The 21,495-nt window shown below is 39.4% G+C and overlaps 1 protein-coding gene across 4 annotated transcripts in view; it reads right to left on the bottom strand.

The window, feature by feature from the left end:
* Positions 1 to 21,495, bottom strand: part of ern2 (endoplasmic reticulum to nucleus signaling 2) — a 129,825-nt gene that overhangs the window by 63,819 nt on the left and 44,511 nt on the right. For 3 of the 4 annotated variants that reach the window (XM_072559124.1, XM_072559125.1, XM_072559126.1), the window contains exons 3-6: positions 17,589 to 17,622; positions 15,194 to 15,266; positions 11,135 to 11,207; positions 8,940 to 9,062 (exon numbers count right to left, since the gene is read on the bottom strand). In XM_072559124.1, the coding sequence (XP_072415225.1) occupies positions 8,940 to 9,062; positions 11,135 to 11,207; positions 15,194 to 15,266; positions 17,589 to 17,622 (303 nt within the window). Of the gene's footprint in view, positions 1 to 8,939; positions 9,063 to 11,134; positions 11,208 to 15,193; positions 15,267 to 16,399; positions 16,504 to 17,588; positions 17,623 to 21,495 lie in introns of all 4 variants that reach the window. The other variant, XM_072559127.1, reaches the window with a different exon arrangement.

Genomic DNA, 21,495 nt, shown 5'->3' with positions numbered 1-21,495 from the left:
TTGATACCTTTGAGAATTCATTTTAATAATTATTTTTGACAGTGCTGACAGGCTCTCTTGACAGCTAATTTTGAGACAGGTACTGTCCATAATTCCTTCACTGACATGTCTTCCTGTGACATTTTGCCAGGTCTTCTTTGGCACTTTTTGCCAGGTCCACTTGACACGTTTGTTAGGTCCTCTTGGTACTATTGGCATGTCCCCTTGATACTTTTGATAGGTCTTGTTGGCAGTCCAAAGAGCTGCAAAGTTTCAATGATCTACATTCATGCCTACATTAACAGCTTGGGCACCTGACCTCACTAAAGACATCCTGGGACCATATGCAAAGGGATACCCTACCTCTCCAAAAGAGTATCCTGGCTACCCAAACAAATTCACCAAGTTCAAACACACTCCTTTCCAGCTTATCTTGCACTGTCATATCTCTGACACCCAGATCAGCAAGGTCACACATCGTACAGGCAAGTACTGATTTATATTGGCAGGTTCCTTTTCGAAATGCACAAGCACAAAACAAAGAGATGCCCTCATTCACACCTCCACAAAAATGGTAGATGCCATGCTTAGAGTCATAGAGTTGTTCAGCCTGGAAACAAACCCTGTGGTCCAACTCATCTATGCCAACTAAGTATCCTAAATTAATCCAGTCCCATTTGCTAGCGTTGACCCCCATGTCATGTACCTAGCCAGATGCCTTTCAATTGTTGTAGCCCTACCAGCCTCCATTGACAGCTCATTCCATACACTTGTCACCTTCTGTGTGAAAATGTTGCCTGTTAGATCTTTCCCTTCTCACCTTAAACCTATGCCATCTAGTTTTGGACCTCCTACCCTGGGAAAAAGACTTTGACCTTTCTCTCTCCCTTGTTATGGGCCAGGCCAAACGCCTCAAAACATTTCAAGAAAGTAGCCCAGACCCTAACTTTGCACATTGTTTTAAGCAGGTGTAGAGTGGATATTCCAGGACGGATGCAGCTGGCCCAACCGCTAGTTGGGTTTTTGATAGCGGTTGGACCATCTGCAAAACAGAATTTATTTGCAATATTACTGAGTGAAACACAAACAAAGAGAGTACAGAATATAGAATAACTTAACCTATCCAAAAACCCAACAGCCTATCCCAACTTAATGATGTTGTTCCAAATTCCTGCGACAATCCCCATACACACCCCTTGGCAAAAAAAGTAAAATCAAACACAGGGTCTTACAGGAGAGAGATGGCAAAGGGGATTCTGCATCGAACACCTCCCTCCATGCAACTGCTTCTTGACTCAAACTGACCAGATGGTTAGGCCACTTTTGGAATATTGCGTGCAATTCTGGACTTCTTCCTATCAGAAAGGTGTTGTGAAATTGAAAGGGTTCAGAAAAGATTTACAAGGATGTTGCCAGGATTGGAGGATTTGAGGTATAGGGAGAGGCTGAATTGCTGGGGCTGTTTTTTCCTGGAGCGTTGGAGGCTGAGGGGTGACCTTCTAGAGGTTTAGGTAAAAACAATGACTGCAGATGCTGGAAACCAGATTCTGGATTACAGTGGTGCTGGAAAAGCACAGCAGTTCAGACAGCATCCGAGGAGCAGGAAAATCAATGTTTCGGGCAAAAGTCCTTCATCAATTTTCCTGCTCCTCGGATGCTGCCTGAACTTCTGTGCTTTTCTAGCACCACTCTAATCCAGACCTTTATAGAGGTTTATAAAATGGTAAGGGGAATGGATAGGATAAATAGATAAAAGTTTTTTTCCCTGAGGTGGGGGAATCCAGAACTAGTGGGTGTAGGTTTAGGGTGAGAGAAGAAAGATATAATAAGGACCTAAGGGGCAACTTTCTCACGTAGAGGATGGTGCAGAATGAGCTGCCAGAGGAAATGGTGAAGACTGGTACAATTGCAGCACTTAAAAGGCATCTGGATGGATATGAATAGGAAGGGTTTAGAGAGAAACAGGCCAAGTGTTGGCAAGCGGGACTAGATTAGGTTAGGACATTTGGTCGGCATGTATGAGTTGGTCTGAAAGGTCTGTTTCCATGCTGAACATCTTATGACTCCCTGACTGTTTTCAGTGAACAGACAGATTGCTTAAAAAAAACAAACCAAACCAAAGAAAAGCTGAGCTGGGAAAACTCCCCTTTCATTGTACAAGTGTTTTTAAAAAAAACTTGAAAGCCTTTTCTTGAGGCAGTATCTGTTAGCTATAATCAAAGTGGCCCTAAAACCCGTCGAACCTAGACTTTTTGGAATCGCTGCTTTTATGACCTCTCTGAAAAAAACCAAGGACAGTATAACCTTGTTAAAGGAGCAACATCATCATACCTCCCCCCCCCTTTAAAAAAAATGAACCATCAATATCCAAAGATGGCTTCATTTTAAAACCCCTTAAACTGCTAGGATTCCACAACACACATAGACATTACATTAACAATAATTATCAAACATACAACTACTACATTTTGTTTCAGTCTGTTTTACTCCTGTCACCAAACGTCTCTTTCGCATTCAAGTCTCAACAATGCGTCGGCAATCACATTTTCTTGTCCTGTCACATGCACAATTTTCAAACTGAATGGCTGTAACAACAAGCTCCATTTAAACAGTCTGGCATTTTTGTCTCTAAATGTCTTCACAAACCTCAATGGGTTATGATCAGTGTATGTGATTGTCTCAGATACATGACTAGTAACATAAACATTGAAATGTTCTAATGCCAACACCAAGCTCAAAGTCTCCTTCTCAATTGTTGAATATTTCTGCTGATGAATGTTCAATTTCCTGGGAAATACCCAATAGGCCTTTCTATTTTCTCACGTCTTCTTGCAAGTGCACAGCACCAACACCCACATCGCTTGCAATGATAGCCACCTTGAATGGCTTTGTATAATTAGGTGTGGCTAATACTGGGGCAGTGGTTAATACAGCTTTCAGGCTGTCCAAGGCCTCTGACAGTCCGCTGTCCACTGAAACGTCTTGCCTTTCATTAGCAATTCGGTGAGTGGAGCAGCCACACTGCTAAAATTCTGTAGGAATTTTCAAAAAATCCACTCAATCCCAGAAGTTGTGCACTGTTCTACGTTCTATTGCTTTTTTCATTGATGGCATGGGAAACCCCACAATTAGCTTTGTTTTTGCATTCTTTGGGGCCATTTGTCCATGTCCAATAACATGGCCCAGGAACGTGACTTGGGGCTTTGGCAAATTCAACTTTAGCAAGATTTATCACCAAGCCTGCCTTACGAAGTTGATCGAACAAGTCTGATAAATGTTTCAAATGTTCCTTCTACATGTGACAAAATTACCAGGTTATCAATATATACGATACAATTGGGTAATCCAGCAATGAGCTTATTGGTTAGTCTCTGAAATGTGGCTGGTGCATTTTTCATTCCAAATGGCATGACTTTAAATTCATACAGTCCATTCGGTGTTATGGAAGTCAAAATTGTCTTCGCTCTTTCGGACAAAGGTACCTGCCAGTATCCTCTAAGCAAGTCTAACTTCAAAATATAAGTTGCTTGTCCCACCTTTTCAACACAGTCTTCCAAATGCTGAATCAGATATGCATCAGACTTTGTAACTGCATTGACATTGTAATAGTCCATACATAAACGTTGGGTACAATCTGGATTTGGCACCATTACCATGGGTGAGCTCCAGTCACTGTAACTAATTTCAATTATGGTCTTGGAGCATGCGTTCACTCTCCTTTTGAACCTGTGCCAACTTTATGGGATTATGCCTATAAGGATGTTGCTTAACTAGAATAGCATCTCCTATATTTACATCATATATAATTAGGTTAGTACCTCCCAGCTTATTTCCACATATCTCCCCATGTAATACTAACAAATGTTTCATTTCAATTTTTCTCTGGAAGATAACTCAATAATTTATCCCAATTTTTGAAAATTCCTTATTGTCCAATTTAATTTGAGGAATGTCCAATTCAGAATCCTCTGAACTTGGTTCTTCCCACTGTGTTGTAATCAATAACACAGTCTCCTTTGGCTTTCCTCCCCTGTCAAAATACCTTTGGAGCATATTCACATGACACACAATGTGAGCTTTCTCTGTCTGTCTGGAGTCCTTACCAAATTGTCCACCTCATTCAAATTTCCTTTCACCTTGATAAAGTCCACTAGACCTTACTTTTAAAAGATCACCTATCAATGGAAGTAACACTAACACTTTATCCCTGATAGCAGAATTGCAAGTTTTTGATTTTTCATCTGCTTCCTGTTTCACTGTGATATTTTTAAATGCTGTCTTGCCAACTCCCCCACTCTAGTCATTTCTTAAAATTTGACACAGTGCAAATATGTGATCTCTGAATTCTGACTTACCAATTTCTCCTCAGTCAATTTTAGTGGTCCTCTCATTTCATGCCCAAAACTAATTCAAATGGACTGAATTTGGTTGATTCATTTGGCACAGCTCTGATCGCAACAAGTACAAATGGAGTTCCCTTATCCCATTCATCTGGATAGTGTTGACTATAAACCCTCAACATGGTCTTTCATGTCTGATGCCACCTTTCGAGTGCTCCCTGCAACTCTGGATGGTACATAGTAGATTTGAATTATTTTATTCCTAAGCTATTCATAACTTCCTTGAATAATTTTGATGTAAAGTTCAACCCTAGATCTGATTGTATCTTTGTGGGTAGTCCGTATCTCGTGAAAAATTTGAGGAATTCCTCTACAATCCTTTTAGCTGTGATATTGCGTAATGGAACAGATTCTGGAAATCTATTGAACACATCCATCATTGTTAACAAATACTGATTCCCACTTTTTGTTTTAGGGAGGGGTCCTGTGCAATCAATTAAGACTCTTGTAAAAGGTTTCTCAAATGTAGTAATAGATATTAAAGGTGTTGGTTTTATTACTGCCTGTGGTTTTCCAATTACCTGACATGTATGACATGTCTGGCAAAATTCAACTACATTCAACTACAGGCCTGTAAAAATGTTTCTGTATTTTAGCTTGAGTTTTTCTCACTCCTAAATGACCCCCTAGTGGTAGCTCATATGCTAACTGCAACACCTCCTCTCTATAACCAACTGGCAATACAACTTGATGAACTTCTGCCCATTTCTCATCAGCCTGAATGTGTGATGGTCTCTATTTTCTCACTAAGACATGATTTTTAAGATAATAGCATTCAGGGATACATTCAACTCCCTCTCTCTCCTTTCCTCTCCCTCTTTTTCTTTTTGTTCTGCTAAAGCAATTCATTCTTTTTCTCTTTCCTCTGCTTTTAATTGTAATTCAAACTGTTCCATTTCTGTTGCCTTTTCCTTGCCTTTTGTCTCTAACTCAAGCTGCTTTATTTTCAATTGAATTTAACCATCTCTAAAGATTCTGATGGTGTTTCCAGCAAATTTAAATGCTGAGCTATTGCTGCAATTATCTCTCCTTCCCTCATGGAAGGATGCAGCTCTAACTCCAGCTTGTCTGCCAATTCTAGCAGCTTGGCGTTAACCACATTTTTCAAACTCCCCAAAGTCACTTCTTCCACTCCCAGAAAACACTTGGTGACTGAAAGAGGCATTGCTATTCCAAGCGCTGTTTAAACCAACCAAATCTAATTCCCAGAACAAAAGACACTAACATCTACCATTCAGCAATCCTAATCCCAATTTGGAACTATAGAACAAATCCCACAAAGACTCCCCAATCTGTTATGGATTAGGCCAGGTGTCCCCTCAAAACACTTCAAGAAAGTAGCCTGGACTTTGCTCATTGGTTTAAGCAGGTATAGAGTGGATATTCCAGGAGTGATGCAACTGACCCAAATACAGTTTTAAATAAAACAGGATTTATTTACAATATTACCAAATGAAACACAAACAAAAGAGAACAGATATAGAATTAAAACCTGTTCAAAAACCCAACTGACTATCCCAACTTAATGATACTGTTCCAAATTCCTGCAACAATCCCCATAAACACCCCATAAACATAAAGTAAAATCAAACACAGGGTCTTACAGGACAGAGATGGAATAGGGATTCAGCATGGAACACTTTCTTCCATGTAGCTGTTTTTTAGATCAGCAGCCTCAAACTGACTGACTGCTTTCAGTGAACAGACTGCTAAAAAAATCCAAACCAAAGAAGAGAACTGGCCACCCCACTTTCATTGTACAAGTGCTTTTTTAAAACCTGAAAGCCTTTTGCCTGAGGAAGTATCTGTTAGTTATAATCAAACTGGCCTTAAAACCCTTCAAACATGGACTTTTCGGAATCACTGCTTTTACAACCTCTCTGAAGAAAAAACAAGGACAGCATAACCTTGTTAAAGAAGCAGCATTGCCATACCTGATCCACATTTCTGATATCTGGGCTCATATGCCATTTTTGCAACAATAGAATTACTCTTTGCTTTTACAAAACTCCGGGCCATAATGTTTTAAGCTAGGATATAAATAATATTGTAATCAACCTCAATTTTATCTGGAACTGGATGGAATTTTCAATAGTTGAACAAATAAATTTAGAGATACATTTTGGTAAAGCTTTTCAACAATTCTGTGTGTGCAAATAATTACACTGACAACCAATTTAGGATTGCCAGTTGGATCCGCAGTGTGCCACACAAACATATACTGGAAATTACATATATTAATACACAAAGCCTCATGCTTTACAGACAGGAAGAATATGTACATGCACTGCACCTGATTCAATTTAGCAAAATAAGTGTCAGCCATTCAGTCAACCTGTTTGATATGAGGTTTAAAGTAAAACATGGCTGTTAAATGTCTATCAGCATTAATGGATTCATTCTCCATTCCAACGTTTCCACCAACTGCAGTCCATTCGCCAATCCGTCAAAACTCTCTTCCCATGCAATATAAATTCTGGTTTTCTCATTGAATTGGTAATCTTGAAAATTGTGTTGTTGAGTGTGGAATGAGAAGATTTGACGAAATGTATCTTTTCAGTAATATTCTTGTTTACCAAACAACCACTGAAATTTAGAGATTTGTTCAGTTGTAAACATAGCACTGAGGAGCAGTAGTAGGCCAGTTGTTCCCTTGAACTTGTTCTGACATTCAATAAGATCATGGCTGATCTGACCACAGTCTCATAATCCCCTTCCTACCTACATTCCAATCTGTGATTCCTTTATCTGTCAACAATCTAACTCTTCCCTAAATAAAAAAAAATCAAAGACTCAATCTCCATTGCTTTCTGTGGAACAAAATTCCCCAGACCAATGGCTCTCTGAGACAAAACACAGTTCTCATCAGCTACACCTTTCTAATTACTTGCAATATCTGCGTATAAGAGTTTTGAGATTCATGGACAAAGTTGGTCATAGGATCATTTCTACCACTAGATGTCACCAACATCCTGTATTAGACAAGCAGGAGTTTGGAAGAACACACTTAAGTGAGGCAGCATCAGGAGGTGGAGAAGTCAATACTTCGGGTATAACCCTTCTTCAAGATCATGTATTAAGCACATCATAAAAGTGACTCAATACAACAATAATAACTAATACTATTTAGTTGACCAGCATGTCACAGGAAAATGTTTTACTATGCTGAGCCATATGCTAAGATAGCTTTCCCATTCACTAAGTACAGGAGTTTTTCTTTCATTGCCTCAGGTCATTAAAAGTACTTAGAGTCATAGAGTCATAGAGATGTAGAGCATGGAAACAGACCCTTCGGTCCAACCCGTCCATGTCGACCAGATATCCCAACCCAATCTAGTCCCAACTGTCAGCACCCGGCCCATATCCCTCCAAACCCTTCCTATTCATATACTCATCCAAATGCCTCTTAAATGATGCAATTGTACCAGCCTCCACCACTTCCTCTGGCAGCTCATTCCATACACGTACCACCCTCTGCATGAAAAAGTTGCCCCTTAGGTCTCTTTTATACCTTTCCTCTCTCACCCTAAACCTATGCCCTCTAGTTCTGGACTCTCCGACCCCAGGGAAAAGACTTTGTCTATTTATCCTTAATTTATACTTAATTGATTGTAAAACACTTTGGGAAGTGTAGCTACTGTTTTAATTTGGAAATGACTGTCTCCTGACACCCACAACTATGGGGCAACTGTAGATGTATACTAATCTGGAAAAGCACAAGTACCACTCGATTCCAGTACCACTACATTATCATGTAATGATGGCTCTATGCACGCGCAGAGGAGAAACACAATATTGAAACGGACCTCACATTCCTTAATCATGCCACATTTCTCTTCATAGGCCACATCTCCCAGCAAAGCTGTTCACAGTGCGCCCCATTTGAACCTGAACATGTTTAAATGCACACACAAGAGTTTAAGCAATGCATAACATGCTAGTGCTGGTGTTAGCAGACACTGCCTTTGGTAATAAAAGAAGCCATTTTTGCATAGCAAGCTCCCAAGCAGCAATGAAGCTGCTGGTCTAATTCTATATTTTAGACATACAAACTAACACTGTCAATATTGGAATTTCCAGAAATACTCAAATAAAACTAAATATCAATTTCTTTTATAATTAAAATGTTTCTCTCAACTCACGGGGCCAAGCAAATTTGGGAAAGCAAACTGCATTGCCAATTTGCAGATTACAATTTTTCCAGCCAACAGATAATGTTTATATGAATATTCACTGTGCATCTATGAGCAGAAAAATTACTTTGAGCAGAGAATGGTCCTGCCATCCTCACCTGTATTGGTTTTACCCCAAATCTATGAAAACTTCCAAACCTCCCTTTTTCCAATAATGCATCTAGCTGCATTCTGAACCAATTAATACTGTCTTCCTCATTCATTCCACACCCTACAAAAAAGTGTTGTATGTTACTTACTTTCATACTCAACTTCTTTTTCATATGTCTCCCTGGAATTTGGACCTTTCACCAAACTGAACACTCTTAGGTATCAACCTTTTAAAAGCTGAGCAAACAACCAGGAATCAACCTTTGAATGCTCTTACCTGTGCGCCCAATGTATAGGAGAGGGGCAGATGGACAAATGTTCTCTGATGTATCAGTGGTCAGCGTAGTCTGCTTTTCTCCAGTTGTGGGATCCACAACAAACCATAAGTCCTGTTTCTTACCTGGTGCAAGAAAAAAAAGCAAACAATACATGCTTTAAACATGCAATTATGCAGCCAAGTGTTAAAAGCTATTTTTCTTTAGGCTGCCCTCTTTTAGAACAGCTTCTGCAACAAGAAGAGACACATAAAAAAGGCTTAATTATTCACATAGGTACCAGATAATAGCCATCCAATCACAGAAAGATCCATTATAATAATGCTGCTGCCACCGAATTATCAGAATTACAAATACCTCTTCCAAATTAATCAATAAAGCTACACAATAAAGCTTCTCACAGACCTTGTACACAATTTTTAAAATATATACATGTCCATAAAAGAATAGACATGTGGAACAGACAAGCATGAAAAGCCAGCCAGTGCCTTTGAAAAACATTGGATAAATCTTATAATACAGCTTCTAAGGATAAGTACACACAAAGATGGTTAGCAAAATTTGGAGCATGATTGTTTCTGTGCGTCTGCAACCATACAGATGTCATCTGTGGAATATAACTAGACAGGGTTGAGTAAGATAAATTTGCAATGTTAGACATTGTTACTTTTGGGAATCCTGATATTTAATTATGAGTGCCAGACTGGGACTGCTTGGCCCTTTCAGTAGTTACCTATCTCTGGTGATTAAACAGTTGTCTGAAGTCTCCAATAGAATAAACTGTGCTCAATCTGCTTGAAGCAATGGGTGAAGTGGGCTATTTTTCATTCTGTATTTTTTCTTCTTGCATTATTAACATCTAGAATTAGAATGATCTCAAAGTCGGATCTATTAAGTGTCTAATACAGATACACACTCAGGCATGAGTAGTTACGTACAGGAAATAGCTGATATGCACAAAAGCATCAGCACATGTATGCACACACACAAAGCATATATACAAAATGCATGTGCAAGCATAATAATGTAATAATGCTTTTCTGATTTTCTTTGAACAACAGGTGAATAGTAGAAGCAGTGCTAGGGTAAAACATTGTAAGATAAGTAAATGGTATAAGACAGCATGCATTTCTATCATGCTTCCGTTTCATTAAGGAGACTGCAAACCAATCCACATTCAACAATTTGCTCTGAAGACTTGGCTCACATTTGGACAACAATAACAAATTGTATCCTAATATGTGAAATAAAACATCCCACAAAATTTAAATAAAATTCTATTTGCGTTTTTCTGAATATTAATTTTTTAAAAATTCCAGGATCCAGATCTGGGGCATTTTCAGCAAAATCTAATCAGTTCCTCCTTTGGCCATACCCTATGTGCAAAGTTTAACATACCAAATTTAACTGAAATTCATACACTAATTTTTGAGATACATTGTTTACAAACAGACTAACAGACAGGTGCAGGATGTGGAGGTGCCAGTGTTGGACTGGGGTGGACAATGTTAAAAATCACACAACACCAGATTAAATTCCATCTGGTTTATTTGGAAGTACTAGCTTTTAGAATACTGCACCTTCATCAAGTAACTAGTTACCTGATGAAGGAGCAGCACTCTGAAAGCTAGTACTTCCAAATAAACCTGGTGGACTATATCCAACTTAGCACCATTGCCCAGCTATGTATCTCTTTAGATTAGATTAGATTACTTACAGTGTGGAAACAGGCCCTTCGGCCCAACAAGTCCACACCGCCCCGCCGAAGCGTAACCCACCCATACCCCTACATCTACATCTACCCCTTACCTAACACTACGGGCAATTTAGCCTGGCCAATTCACCTGACCTGCACATCTTTGGACTGTGGGAGGAAACCGGAGCACCCGGAGGAAACCCACGCAGACACGGGGAGAACATGCAAACTCCACACAGTCAGTCGCCTGAGGCGGGAAATGAACCCGGGTCTCCGGCGCTGCGAGGCAGCAGTGCTAACCACTGTGCCACCGTGCCGTTGCTGTTTAAGAGGAGCATTGTTAAGACATGAGAAGCCACCCTCCAATTTAGAAATGCTGTAATGTATAACCTGAGAAGCCTTTATTGCAGAAGGAGACTTTTAAATTTGTAAAAGTTGCTTTACTATAACAAAAGAAATGCAAATGCATAAAATGCAAGTTAATAATTCATACAACTTTACCTGTATACAATATTCCATCAGAACTTCGACATGGAGAGGAATGGACCAATTCAGGGATGGTGAAAGGCAGTTTCTGAAATAAATAATTATATTTGATCAAAAGCAGAGTGATTGCACTGACTTTCAGACAATGGTCTTCAATGAAGTTTTTTTTAAAACTTTGTTAATATTTTATTCAGACAATAATACATGGTACATTGTAATACAATAGTAATACATACTATTTAAAAATCAGGTATTGCATTACATTAGAAAATAGATGCCATTGTTGGCTTTCAGCTAGTCATTAAAACAAGCTGTTTACAGAGGCCTTAAAACCGTAGCATAGTGCAAGAATCCATAGTTGTTTACTCATCATCACATTTTCCCTGTCATTCCTTCTTACGCCGAATCCCTCCACCAAAGTGACAGGCTTATATGTGGTATCTCCCTCATTTGGAGTATAACCATACAAAAGCACGTATCTTTGACATTCTGCACACAAATACTGTCATCAATAATCTTTCACCATGTAAAATACTGGCATCACAACATGGATATTTGTTTCTTATGATTCAGTACTGGTGTGACAATACTATGGCTTTAAGAGGTGTATTTTGACCTGGGCTTTTTTTTTAAGAGAAATTGTGAGCCATAGGTGACAAGCTGTCTATTTGAAACCAATAAAATAAACAGCTTTTGACGTCTTGGGGTTTTTGAAAGGTTGAAACGATAGAAGCAGCAGATAGATGGAGTCAGGCTCCCACTCACTCAGGTTTTAGTTAAGTTTTCAGCAGTTATTAAGAGTATGAAGTTGGCTGTGGAAGCTGTTACAGCTAAAAAGCTTGGATTCTCTTTCTGCTGCCAGAATCACACATGAAGGCAATCTGACCTTGCCTTCGACAAGGATGTGTTTATGGGATGTTGCTATATTGGAGCAGTTGCTATTTATTAGTTAACTAATCTATTATTCTGTTATGTTTTCCAGTAAAGTTAAGGTTATACCAATACTTCTTTCTTTTGTTTGTATTTTAACTAGAGGTAAGAATAAAGTGTGTTTTGCTTAAAGCCAAGAAAAGTGACCAATCGAATTGCACCTGGAATACAGTACCTTACACTTTAGATTAGATTAGATTAGATTACTTTAGATTAGATTAGATTATTTACAGTGTGGAAACAGGCCCTTCGGCCCAACAAGTCCACACCGCCCCGCCAAAGCGTAACCCACCCATACCCCTACATCTACATTTACCCCTTACCTAACACTATGGGCAATTTAGCATGGCCAATTCACCTGGCCTGCACATCTTTGGACTGTGGGAGGAAACCGGAGCACCCGGAGGAAACCCACGCAGACACGGGGAGAACGTGCAAACTCCACACAGTCAGTCGCCTGAGGCGGGAATTGAACCCGGGTCTCAGGCGCTGTGAGGCAGCAGTGCTAACCACTGTGCCACCGTGCCGCCCACTGTGCCACCGTGCCGCCCACACTTGCCTTTAAAGAAGAAAAAAGTTAGGGTCTAGGCTATCTCCTTGATATATTTTGAGGGGGTTTTGTCTGGTCCATAACAATGTTGTGTTCGTTCCAAATTCATTGCAGACGGAGTTAACATAGAACAGTGCAGCACTTCAGCCCACCATGTTTGTGTCAACCATGATTCCATTCTATTCCAATTCCACCTGCCTGCTCAAGGTTTATATCTCTCTATTCCTTGCCTGTTCACGGATCTACACAAGTTACACAAGTAACCAGCTTCTTCACTCTCCTCTGTGTCCAGCCCTAACCAACAACTTATATGGTGGTTGAGCTAAACAGAAAATTAGCTTCCCCATACAAATTAATTTGTTTCAGTCTCAAATCAAATTTGCACTGCTGTAACATACTTTCCCTAGTTTATAATGTGACAAGGAGCAGGTGTAGATGCTTCTTGGCCTGCAACTGTTGCTTAACTTTAAGAACAAGAAATACTTAATGGCAGGGAATTATTTGTGAAGCTATTTGTCCCTTCCAACATTTGTGGAGAGAGTGAATGTTCAAGATAATGTATTGGGTCCATAGTGGCTTGGCATGAAAGGAGGATGGTAGTGTTGACCAAAGTAGATTGTAATGTGAAAGTAGCTGGTTTAGGAGTTGAATGGCCTCTTATTCTATATTTTGTTTTCAATGTTTTACTTAAAATTTAAAGCTGGAAATAAAAAGTAAGACAACTGATCTTTTGCACCACAAATAACTACGTAACGCTTGAACTTTTCTAACAATGAGAAGATTGATAACAGGCTGTTCCAGGTGTTTCTGACCACAGAATAGTCCCAGAGGACTGGAGGATTGTAAATTTGACATTGTTATTTAAGAAAAGGGCAAAGGATAACCCAGGAAACTCCAGACCTGTCAGCCTGATTGCAGTAGTGGAAAAACTAATGGAGGCCATAGTATTAAATAAGATAAATATACACTTAGAGAAAAAGAAGTTAATACGAGACAGTCAACATGGTTTTCTCAAGAGCAGGTCTGGTCTGACAAATTTAATTAAGTTCTTTGACAATATAACACAGGCAGTTAGGTGTGGGTCGTGCTGTGCATGCTGTATATTTCGACTTTCAGAAAGCAGTTGATATGGTGCCACGTGGTAGAATGATTAGAAAGTTAGAAATGTTTGAGAGTGATGGATCCTCGGCAACTTGGATTAGAAGATGGACAAAAGATAGGACATAGAGGATAGGTGTAAATGGGTATTTTCCAGATTGGAGACAAGTTGAAAGTGGTGTTCCCTGGGGATTGATGTTGGGGTCCTATCTTTTAATGATTTATGTAAACAATTTGGAGATAGGTGTTGAAGGAAAAATCTCCAAATTTGCAGATAAAACTAAGCAAGGGAGAACAATAAGTTATGAGGATTATGCTGAATGACTTCAGAGGGACATTGGGCAGACACCTGGCAGGTGAATTTCAATGCAGAGAAATGTGAGGTATTACATTTTGGTAGATGACAGGTAGAGACAAGACAGGTTCAATGGTACAACTTTGAGGGGATTACAGGAGCAGAGGCACATCGGGGCTTGATCCCATGTGGTTGGACAGTCCCAAGGCGGAAGATGAGATGTTCTTCCTCCAGGCATTGGGTGGTTAGGATTTGGTGGTGGAGGCGGCCCAGGACTTGCATCCCAGATCTTATCCCAGAACCAACTTTCCAACTTGGCACTGCCTTCTTGAATAGTCCTATCTGTCCATTTTCCTTCCCACCTATCTGCTCCACCCTCCTCTCCAACCATCACCTTCATCTGCCTATCGCATTCCCAGATAGTTTGCCCCCAGCCCCACCCCCTTCCCATTTATCTCTCAGCTCCCTTGGACCACAAGCCTCATTCCTGAGGAAAGGTTTATGCTCGAAATGTTGACTCTCCTGCTCCTTGGATGCTGCCTGACCGGCTGTGCTTTTCCAGCAACACACCATTTGACTCTGACCTCCAGCATCTGCAGTCCTCACTTTCTCCGCATAGAGTATAAAAGCAAGGAAGTGATGCTGCACCTCTAAAAATCATTGGTCAGAATATTTGGGGTATTCTGTTCAGTTCTGGCGACCTTATTTGGGGATGAAAGTTAAAGCTCTGGACAGAGTTCAAAGGAGATTTACTAGAATAATGCAGGAATTAGGGATTTTAGATACAAGCAAAGATTAGAGAAATTGGGCTTTCTCTCTTTGAAGAGACGATTAAGAGGTGATCTTATTGTGCCAATTTTGAGAGGGTAAAGAGGATATTCTGTTTCCATTCATTGGTATGTCATTAACTAGGGTCACAATTTCAATATTATCAGAAGGAGATCTAAGGACGAGATGAGGAGAAACTTCTTTACTCAAGAGTTGTTAGGACTTGAAATGTGCTGTGACAATGATGGAAACTGATTCTATACAGTTGGAAGTTTCACAAGAGAGCTAGATATATACTTGAAAATGATCAATTTAGAGGGCTACAAAGATAGGGCTGGAGAATTGGACTAGTAACACTCTTGGTATTGCAGTTGAATAATAAATTCAGAACTGAAATTCATTTTTGGAATTAATGAAATGCTACGCAACTTACCATTAGTCCCTCTTTGTTTGTCCCTCCCATGACATAAAGGCTGCCATCATTTGGATCCGGAAGAAATGCTGGCCTACATTCAGAACAGAAACAAATTTTTGTGTATACTTGGCATGAAACAAGCCCCAAAATGCAGGATATAATTTCTAATAGAAACAAATAAACAAAATGTAATAACTGTATTTAATTTAGGTCAAATGACAGTCATGAATTAGGAGTAACTTTTTAAGAATTTATGTAACAATCTAAATCCCTCACCGGACCAACCCATATCTGATTTTCTTTTGACTCTTCTATAGTTTTGTACAAATATACCCTCAGTGGACCAAATTATCAATTTCTGTGCAGTAAAATGCTATGATTCCAGTGCTCTTCTGAAGTGTTGCAACTAGTGAACTGGCAGACACTTTGGTTTGGAAACTGGTTCGATAAAATGCAAGCAGTAACTCTCTGATGCTTGACACTTATTTTGAAATCTCAGTGTCGAGACAGATGCTTTGTGCCATCTGCCTATTCATATGAACTATATATTATGCAGAATATCAATCACTGATGCTGTGGTTAAGTGCATGCTACTTTTTAAATGCTGTAATGACACGGGATAAATCCCTCTGCTAATTTAAACCAGCCACACAGAAAAGATTCACCTTGTGCTGTAATCCGTTAAAAACCAAAGAACCATCCCAGAGGTCACTATTTAAAGTAAAAAAGCACTTTATCCCTTAAGTGCAACAGAGAATTTTAAAACCAACAACTATTTACAACTCATTTCTCTTAAACCTATCTTTTAGCTCCCACTCTACGAGCCAGACAAAAAAATTCCAATTAAGATTTACAAAAAAAAAATCACATTTCAAAACCAGTCAGCCTTGCCGATTTTCCTCTGTAGATTCTCTCTGGGACAGCCTCAATTTCTGCTGCACAAGCTTCCCACATACAGATACCTTTCAGAGAGCTCTTCAGCTAGCAGTCTACATTTGTTGGTCTTTGGCAGTTCTCCCCCTAACTGATCAAAATGTCTGGTTTTATACCCCAAAACATTGGATTGCTTCAATGGTTTTAATATTATCAAAATACTACAGTCAAATTTGATTCGATTTTGGTACTTTGGGGCATAATTTAAACTGATTGGGAGAATTTGAATTTTTTTTATCTCATGGCAACCCAGCTGCTGCTATTTGTTTTGATTAAGTGTTACATTATTACCTTGTTCAGGACTCACTGTGCTTTGTCAATCCTTGCTAGCTTTTCAACTCTCTTAAAGGTACAGCACACCTCTACACCTTCATAACAATACAGAAAAGGTCACTCTGAAACAAAGGTAAACTAATTTTATACAAGTGAAGATGGAAAGAACATGATCAAAAAACAATTACTGAGGGGTATTCAGCAATTACCTCCTGGCCATGAAACCTGGAGATTGCAAAAACTTCAATGACATTCTCACATTTGGGAGAAGTGCAAAAGTCATCAGTAAAGGACAAACCACAGTTTATAATGGACTGGGTGAATTGCACATGTAAATTATGTAGAAAGGTCACTAATGGACTGAAAACCATTACAACAGAGTAAGGCACTATGAGCAAAGCTGTAGGAAAAATGCAAATACAATGCTGACTCATGAAAAATGGCTGGGAGACCAAAGAGGACTTGCAAAGAAAGACTGGGATAAGAGGGAAGGTTTTTCATTCTTTCATGGGATGTGAGTGTTAAATTCTGGACCAGCATTTATTCCTCATCCCTGCTTGCCCTTGAGAAAGTTGTGGTGAGCTGCCTTCTTAAACTGCTATAGCAAGAGATCAACATTTAAATGTGAACATCTCTAAATTGGCAGTAGAGCAGAGAACTTATCAGGGGAAATGGAAAACTGTCAATGTTAAAAAAAACTATATAGTATATTTTTGAGGGTTTTTTTAGTGAAAGGGGATTTTTGATTATAAAGTGAAGGATGTGCCTTATCTGTTTTTGACTGACTCAATTTCTTACTCAACCCATCAGCATAGCATTGTTGAGTTGCAAAAAGCTGAGTACCCAACAGTTACATGAAAAACATTTAATCATTCACAAAGTTAACAACTGGAGTTTGCACATTCTCCCCCTATCTGTGTGGGTTTCCTCCGGGTGCTCCGGTTTCCTCCCACAGTCCAAAGATGTGCAGGTTAGGTGAATTGGTCATGCTAAATTGCCCATAGTATTAGGTGAAGGGGTAAATGTAATGGAATGGGTCTGGGTGTGTTGTTCTTCAGAGGGTCGGTGTGGACTTGTTGGGCCGAAGGGCCTGTGCCCACACTGTAAGTAATCTAATCTAAACTAGGTGTCTTCATAGTGAAACAGTTCAAGCCTATATTCTGTAGAAGTTTTCAGAATATAAATAATAAGCTTAACAGAAACTTACTCAGCAACGTAGACTGGAACTTGAATGATTGGATCTGAAAAATAAATTATAGACAAAATTCAGAGCTGCTTGAGAAATGTGGCAGTTCTAAACAGAAACTCTGTGACGGTGCTAAACCTGTGGTTCCATTTTCCCAACCCATACTGAGAAGTTAGTTGAATCATGCAGCTATTTCATATCTTTCCAAACAATCTTGAGATTTACTCAAATTTATTGAGATAATTTATACCAGAACACTGAAAGTTTGCACCCACCTGCCAACTGATTTACAGGACTAGAGTACAACGTTGTTCCTAGAGAATTATTACAACAGAGAATGCAGCCACCCGTCGTCAGTCAAGTTTAGGCTGACTCTCAGTAGTGCCAAATAATCCTATCACCCTCGTTTATCTCTATTATTCTAGCAGGTTCAGGTTCAAGTCCCACATGCCCCAGAGGGGCATAATAACACCTCTGATCAGGTTGATTAGAAAATTCCAATGTCATGATCTTATGTAAAGGTTCTACTATGTTCAGTACTCAGATATCAATGATGCACTTGTGCATTGTGCAGAGTTATTTGACTATCTGAACAATGATGATTGACAACTGGTACTGTAATTAGAAATCACCTACTTAAAGCATGTCATTGTATATGTTAATGGCTTGCACCTTTTTAGTGTAGATTTTTATGGCTTGTGGAGGGTTTGATTACAATTCATTCGATATATTGCTTCTGCTGTCATCTCGTATTATCTCACACCAGCCCTCAATTAAGGCACTACAACATTTTCTTTTAATTCATTCAAGGTGTAGTTCATTGGCTAATCTATACATTGATGTACTAGGTAGCGAGACTAAGGGTCTGAAGGGGCTCCTGGTTTGTGAATTTTGGGTAATCCTTAGATGCATGGTGTTTTGGATCCATCTGGTTTCGTTTTTTGGAAGTCGGTCTTATTTAATTCTCTAGATTTCTGAAGTTTTTTTCAGTAGGGTTGTGATCGGTTCTCTAGTTGTGGGGTCTATCACCACTTGTTGGTATCTGTAAGCAGTGCTCTCGCTTTCTCAATGTAGTCTGTTTGAAATAAAATGACTGTCAAGCATCCATTTTCCGCAGGTAGGATAACAATGTTTTTATCTTTTCTCAGTCCTTTTTCAGTCCGTCTAATGCTTTCCTTTCTTGTGTATTGAGTGTGCTTCCTTCCTTTTTCAATCTTTCAGTGTTGTTTCTGATGCTGCTAAGAAATCTTTCTTGTCTTCATCCTGGAAGTTGTAGTTTAATCCACTTACTAAGACAGTTTTTTCTGTATTTGTTAAGGGTCGGTCAGATAAGTTTTTTATCCATGCTTCTGAGTTGTCTGTATTGTTATTTTGTCACGATTTGGGGATGCCGGTGTTGGCCTGAGGTGTACAAAGTTAATAATCACACAACACCAGGTTTAGTCCAACAGGTTTAATTGGAAGCACTAGCTTTCGGAGTGCCACTCCTTCATCAGGTGGTTGTCAACCTGAAAGCTAGTGCTAGTGCTTCCAATTTAACCTGTTGGACTATAACCTGCTGTTGTGTGATTTTTAACTTTGTTATTTTATGTGAGTTTGTCTAGTTTTTTTCTGCAGTCTAGTTTTTTTCATTTTCTGTGTTTGTCGATGTCTAATATCTATGGCTCGTTGAAATGTGTCTGTCCATTCATGGTCTGATGCGTTAGTGAGTAAAGTTTTTTGGCGCGAAATTTCCCAGCTATATTTACGGAATCTGTTGTGGGAACTTCAAACCAACGTCTACAGGAAAACAACACATACGGACCAAATACTGAATTACAGAAGCAATCATCCCAACACCCACAAACAAAGCTGCATTAGAATATTATTTCAATGAACTACCACACAGTGCAGCACAGAGGAACTATGAACAGCAGAGGAAAATCACCTATACAGCATATTCAAAAAGAATGGGTACCCAACGAACACAGTCCACTGATTTCTCAGCAACAAATCCGAACAAGCAGACAAAATGCATCCAGAAACCCTAGCCACTCTCCCCTACATCAAAGAAACCTCAGAAATGACTGCCAGACTACTCAGACCTCTTGGCATCATGGTAGCCCGCCAACCCACAAAAACACTAAAACAGCAGCTAATGAAAGACATTATACAGACAACAAGCAAAACTAATTTCATTTACATAGTACCTTTCAAGTACTGTAACAAACACTACATTGGACAAACAATCAGAAAACTAGCCACCAGGATACATGAACATCAACCAGCCACAAAACGACATGACCCATTCTCACTAGTATCCTTACATACGGAGAGGAAGGACACCAGTTCAACTGGGACAACACAACCATCCTAGGACAAGCCAAACAGAGACACGCACAAGATATCCTAGAAGCATGGCATTCCAATCGGAACTCTATCAACTAACACATTGACTTAGACCCCATTTACCACGTTCTGAGAAAAAGAACAGGAAATGACATCAGCACAGCAAATGGCATCACCAACCCAAGGAAATCTAAACACATAAATAGAAAGTGGGTCACTAACACCAGTGCATCACTGGAGACTTGCTGATGATGTTACCTAGTATGGTGACAAAACATCTGAAAGACAGGATGATAGTCGTGGGGTATGGGACATTGTAAGGTACAATTCCATCAGTATAACATTTGCTTGATTCATCTGTGCAATGCTTTTCCAGTTTTAGTATGAGCCTCCTGATCTTAGTAAAGAAGACTTTAAATGGTTTTCAAGGCTATGCTTTGCTATTCTGATTTCCAGAGCCTAAGTTGATTCCAGGTGGTCTGTCCAGTTTCATTCCTTTGTTTGAGCTTCATAGTGATTTGATACAACTAAGTAGTTTGCTAGGCTATTTCAGAGGCAAGTTAAAAGTCTCCCATATTGCTGTGGGTCTGGGTCATATGTAGGCCAAAGTAAGTAAGGATAGCAAACCTCCTTCCCGAAAGGATCTTAATGAATCCAGTGGGTTTTTGTGACAATCAGCAGTGATTATAAAATCACCATTAGACTAGCTTTACATTTCCAGATTTTATTAAGTTTAAGTTTCACCATCTGCTGTGGTGGAATTCAAACCCATGTCCCTAGAACATTACCCTGAGGTTCTGGATGAATCATTAGTCCAGTGACATTACCACTATGCTATTACTTCTCCTGTGCTTTACATTGTCTCCAATTTGCATGGTTTCAAGAAAATATTACACCACCTTTCTTACTTGGCCCAAAAGAGATCAAGAAATCACCTGATGCATAAACCAATGGAGCAAGAGGATCCATGTATTGTTATTGACAGTGCTAGTCTGCCTACATGTTTCTTGTTCATTGATTAAGAATATTCTGTAGACAAAGATCAAGCTTTTGATGATCATTTACAGCCAGCAAAAAAAATCAGCTCTCCACACCTAAATCCACAGCACCTTCACTAACATTAGATTTCTCAGTACTGATATAAGCAAGTGTGATGAATAAATTTTCTTACAGCAGCCACTGCACCCTAATGGATGATCCAGGCTTATAATGAGCAAAATATTAGGAGGTCCTATGGTGCAATGATAGAGTCGCCACTTGTGGGTTAGAAAATCTGGGTTTAGGTAACCAACTGTCCCAAAGCTCTTCATACCTCAACAGGTTGATTAAAAATAATTATGGGGAGGCAGTAATGTAGTGGCAATGTCACTGGTCTAACCCTCAGGCTAATGTTCTGCCTATGGCTGTAGCAGTCTGAAAATGCCCAATCTTGTCTGACCTCAGAAGGTATGTAGATTCAGACTTGATTAGTACTAAGATGAGAGATACTTTAGGCAATACCAAATGCAAGAGGCTAAAGCCCTGGTATAGAAACAGAGTTGACAGCTTCAGGAAGTATGTGGGGAGTGAAGATGTTTACCATCAATTGGCTATATTTTGG

This window comes from Chiloscyllium punctatum, chromosome 40, assembly GCF_047496795.1.
Source record: "Chiloscyllium punctatum isolate Juve2018m chromosome 40, sChiPun1.3, whole genome shotgun sequence".
Classification (NCBI taxonomy): Eukaryota; Metazoa; Chordata; class Chondrichthyes; order Orectolobiformes; family Hemiscylliidae; genus Chiloscyllium; species Chiloscyllium punctatum.
This window is presented reverse-complemented; position numbering and strand designations above follow the sequence as displayed.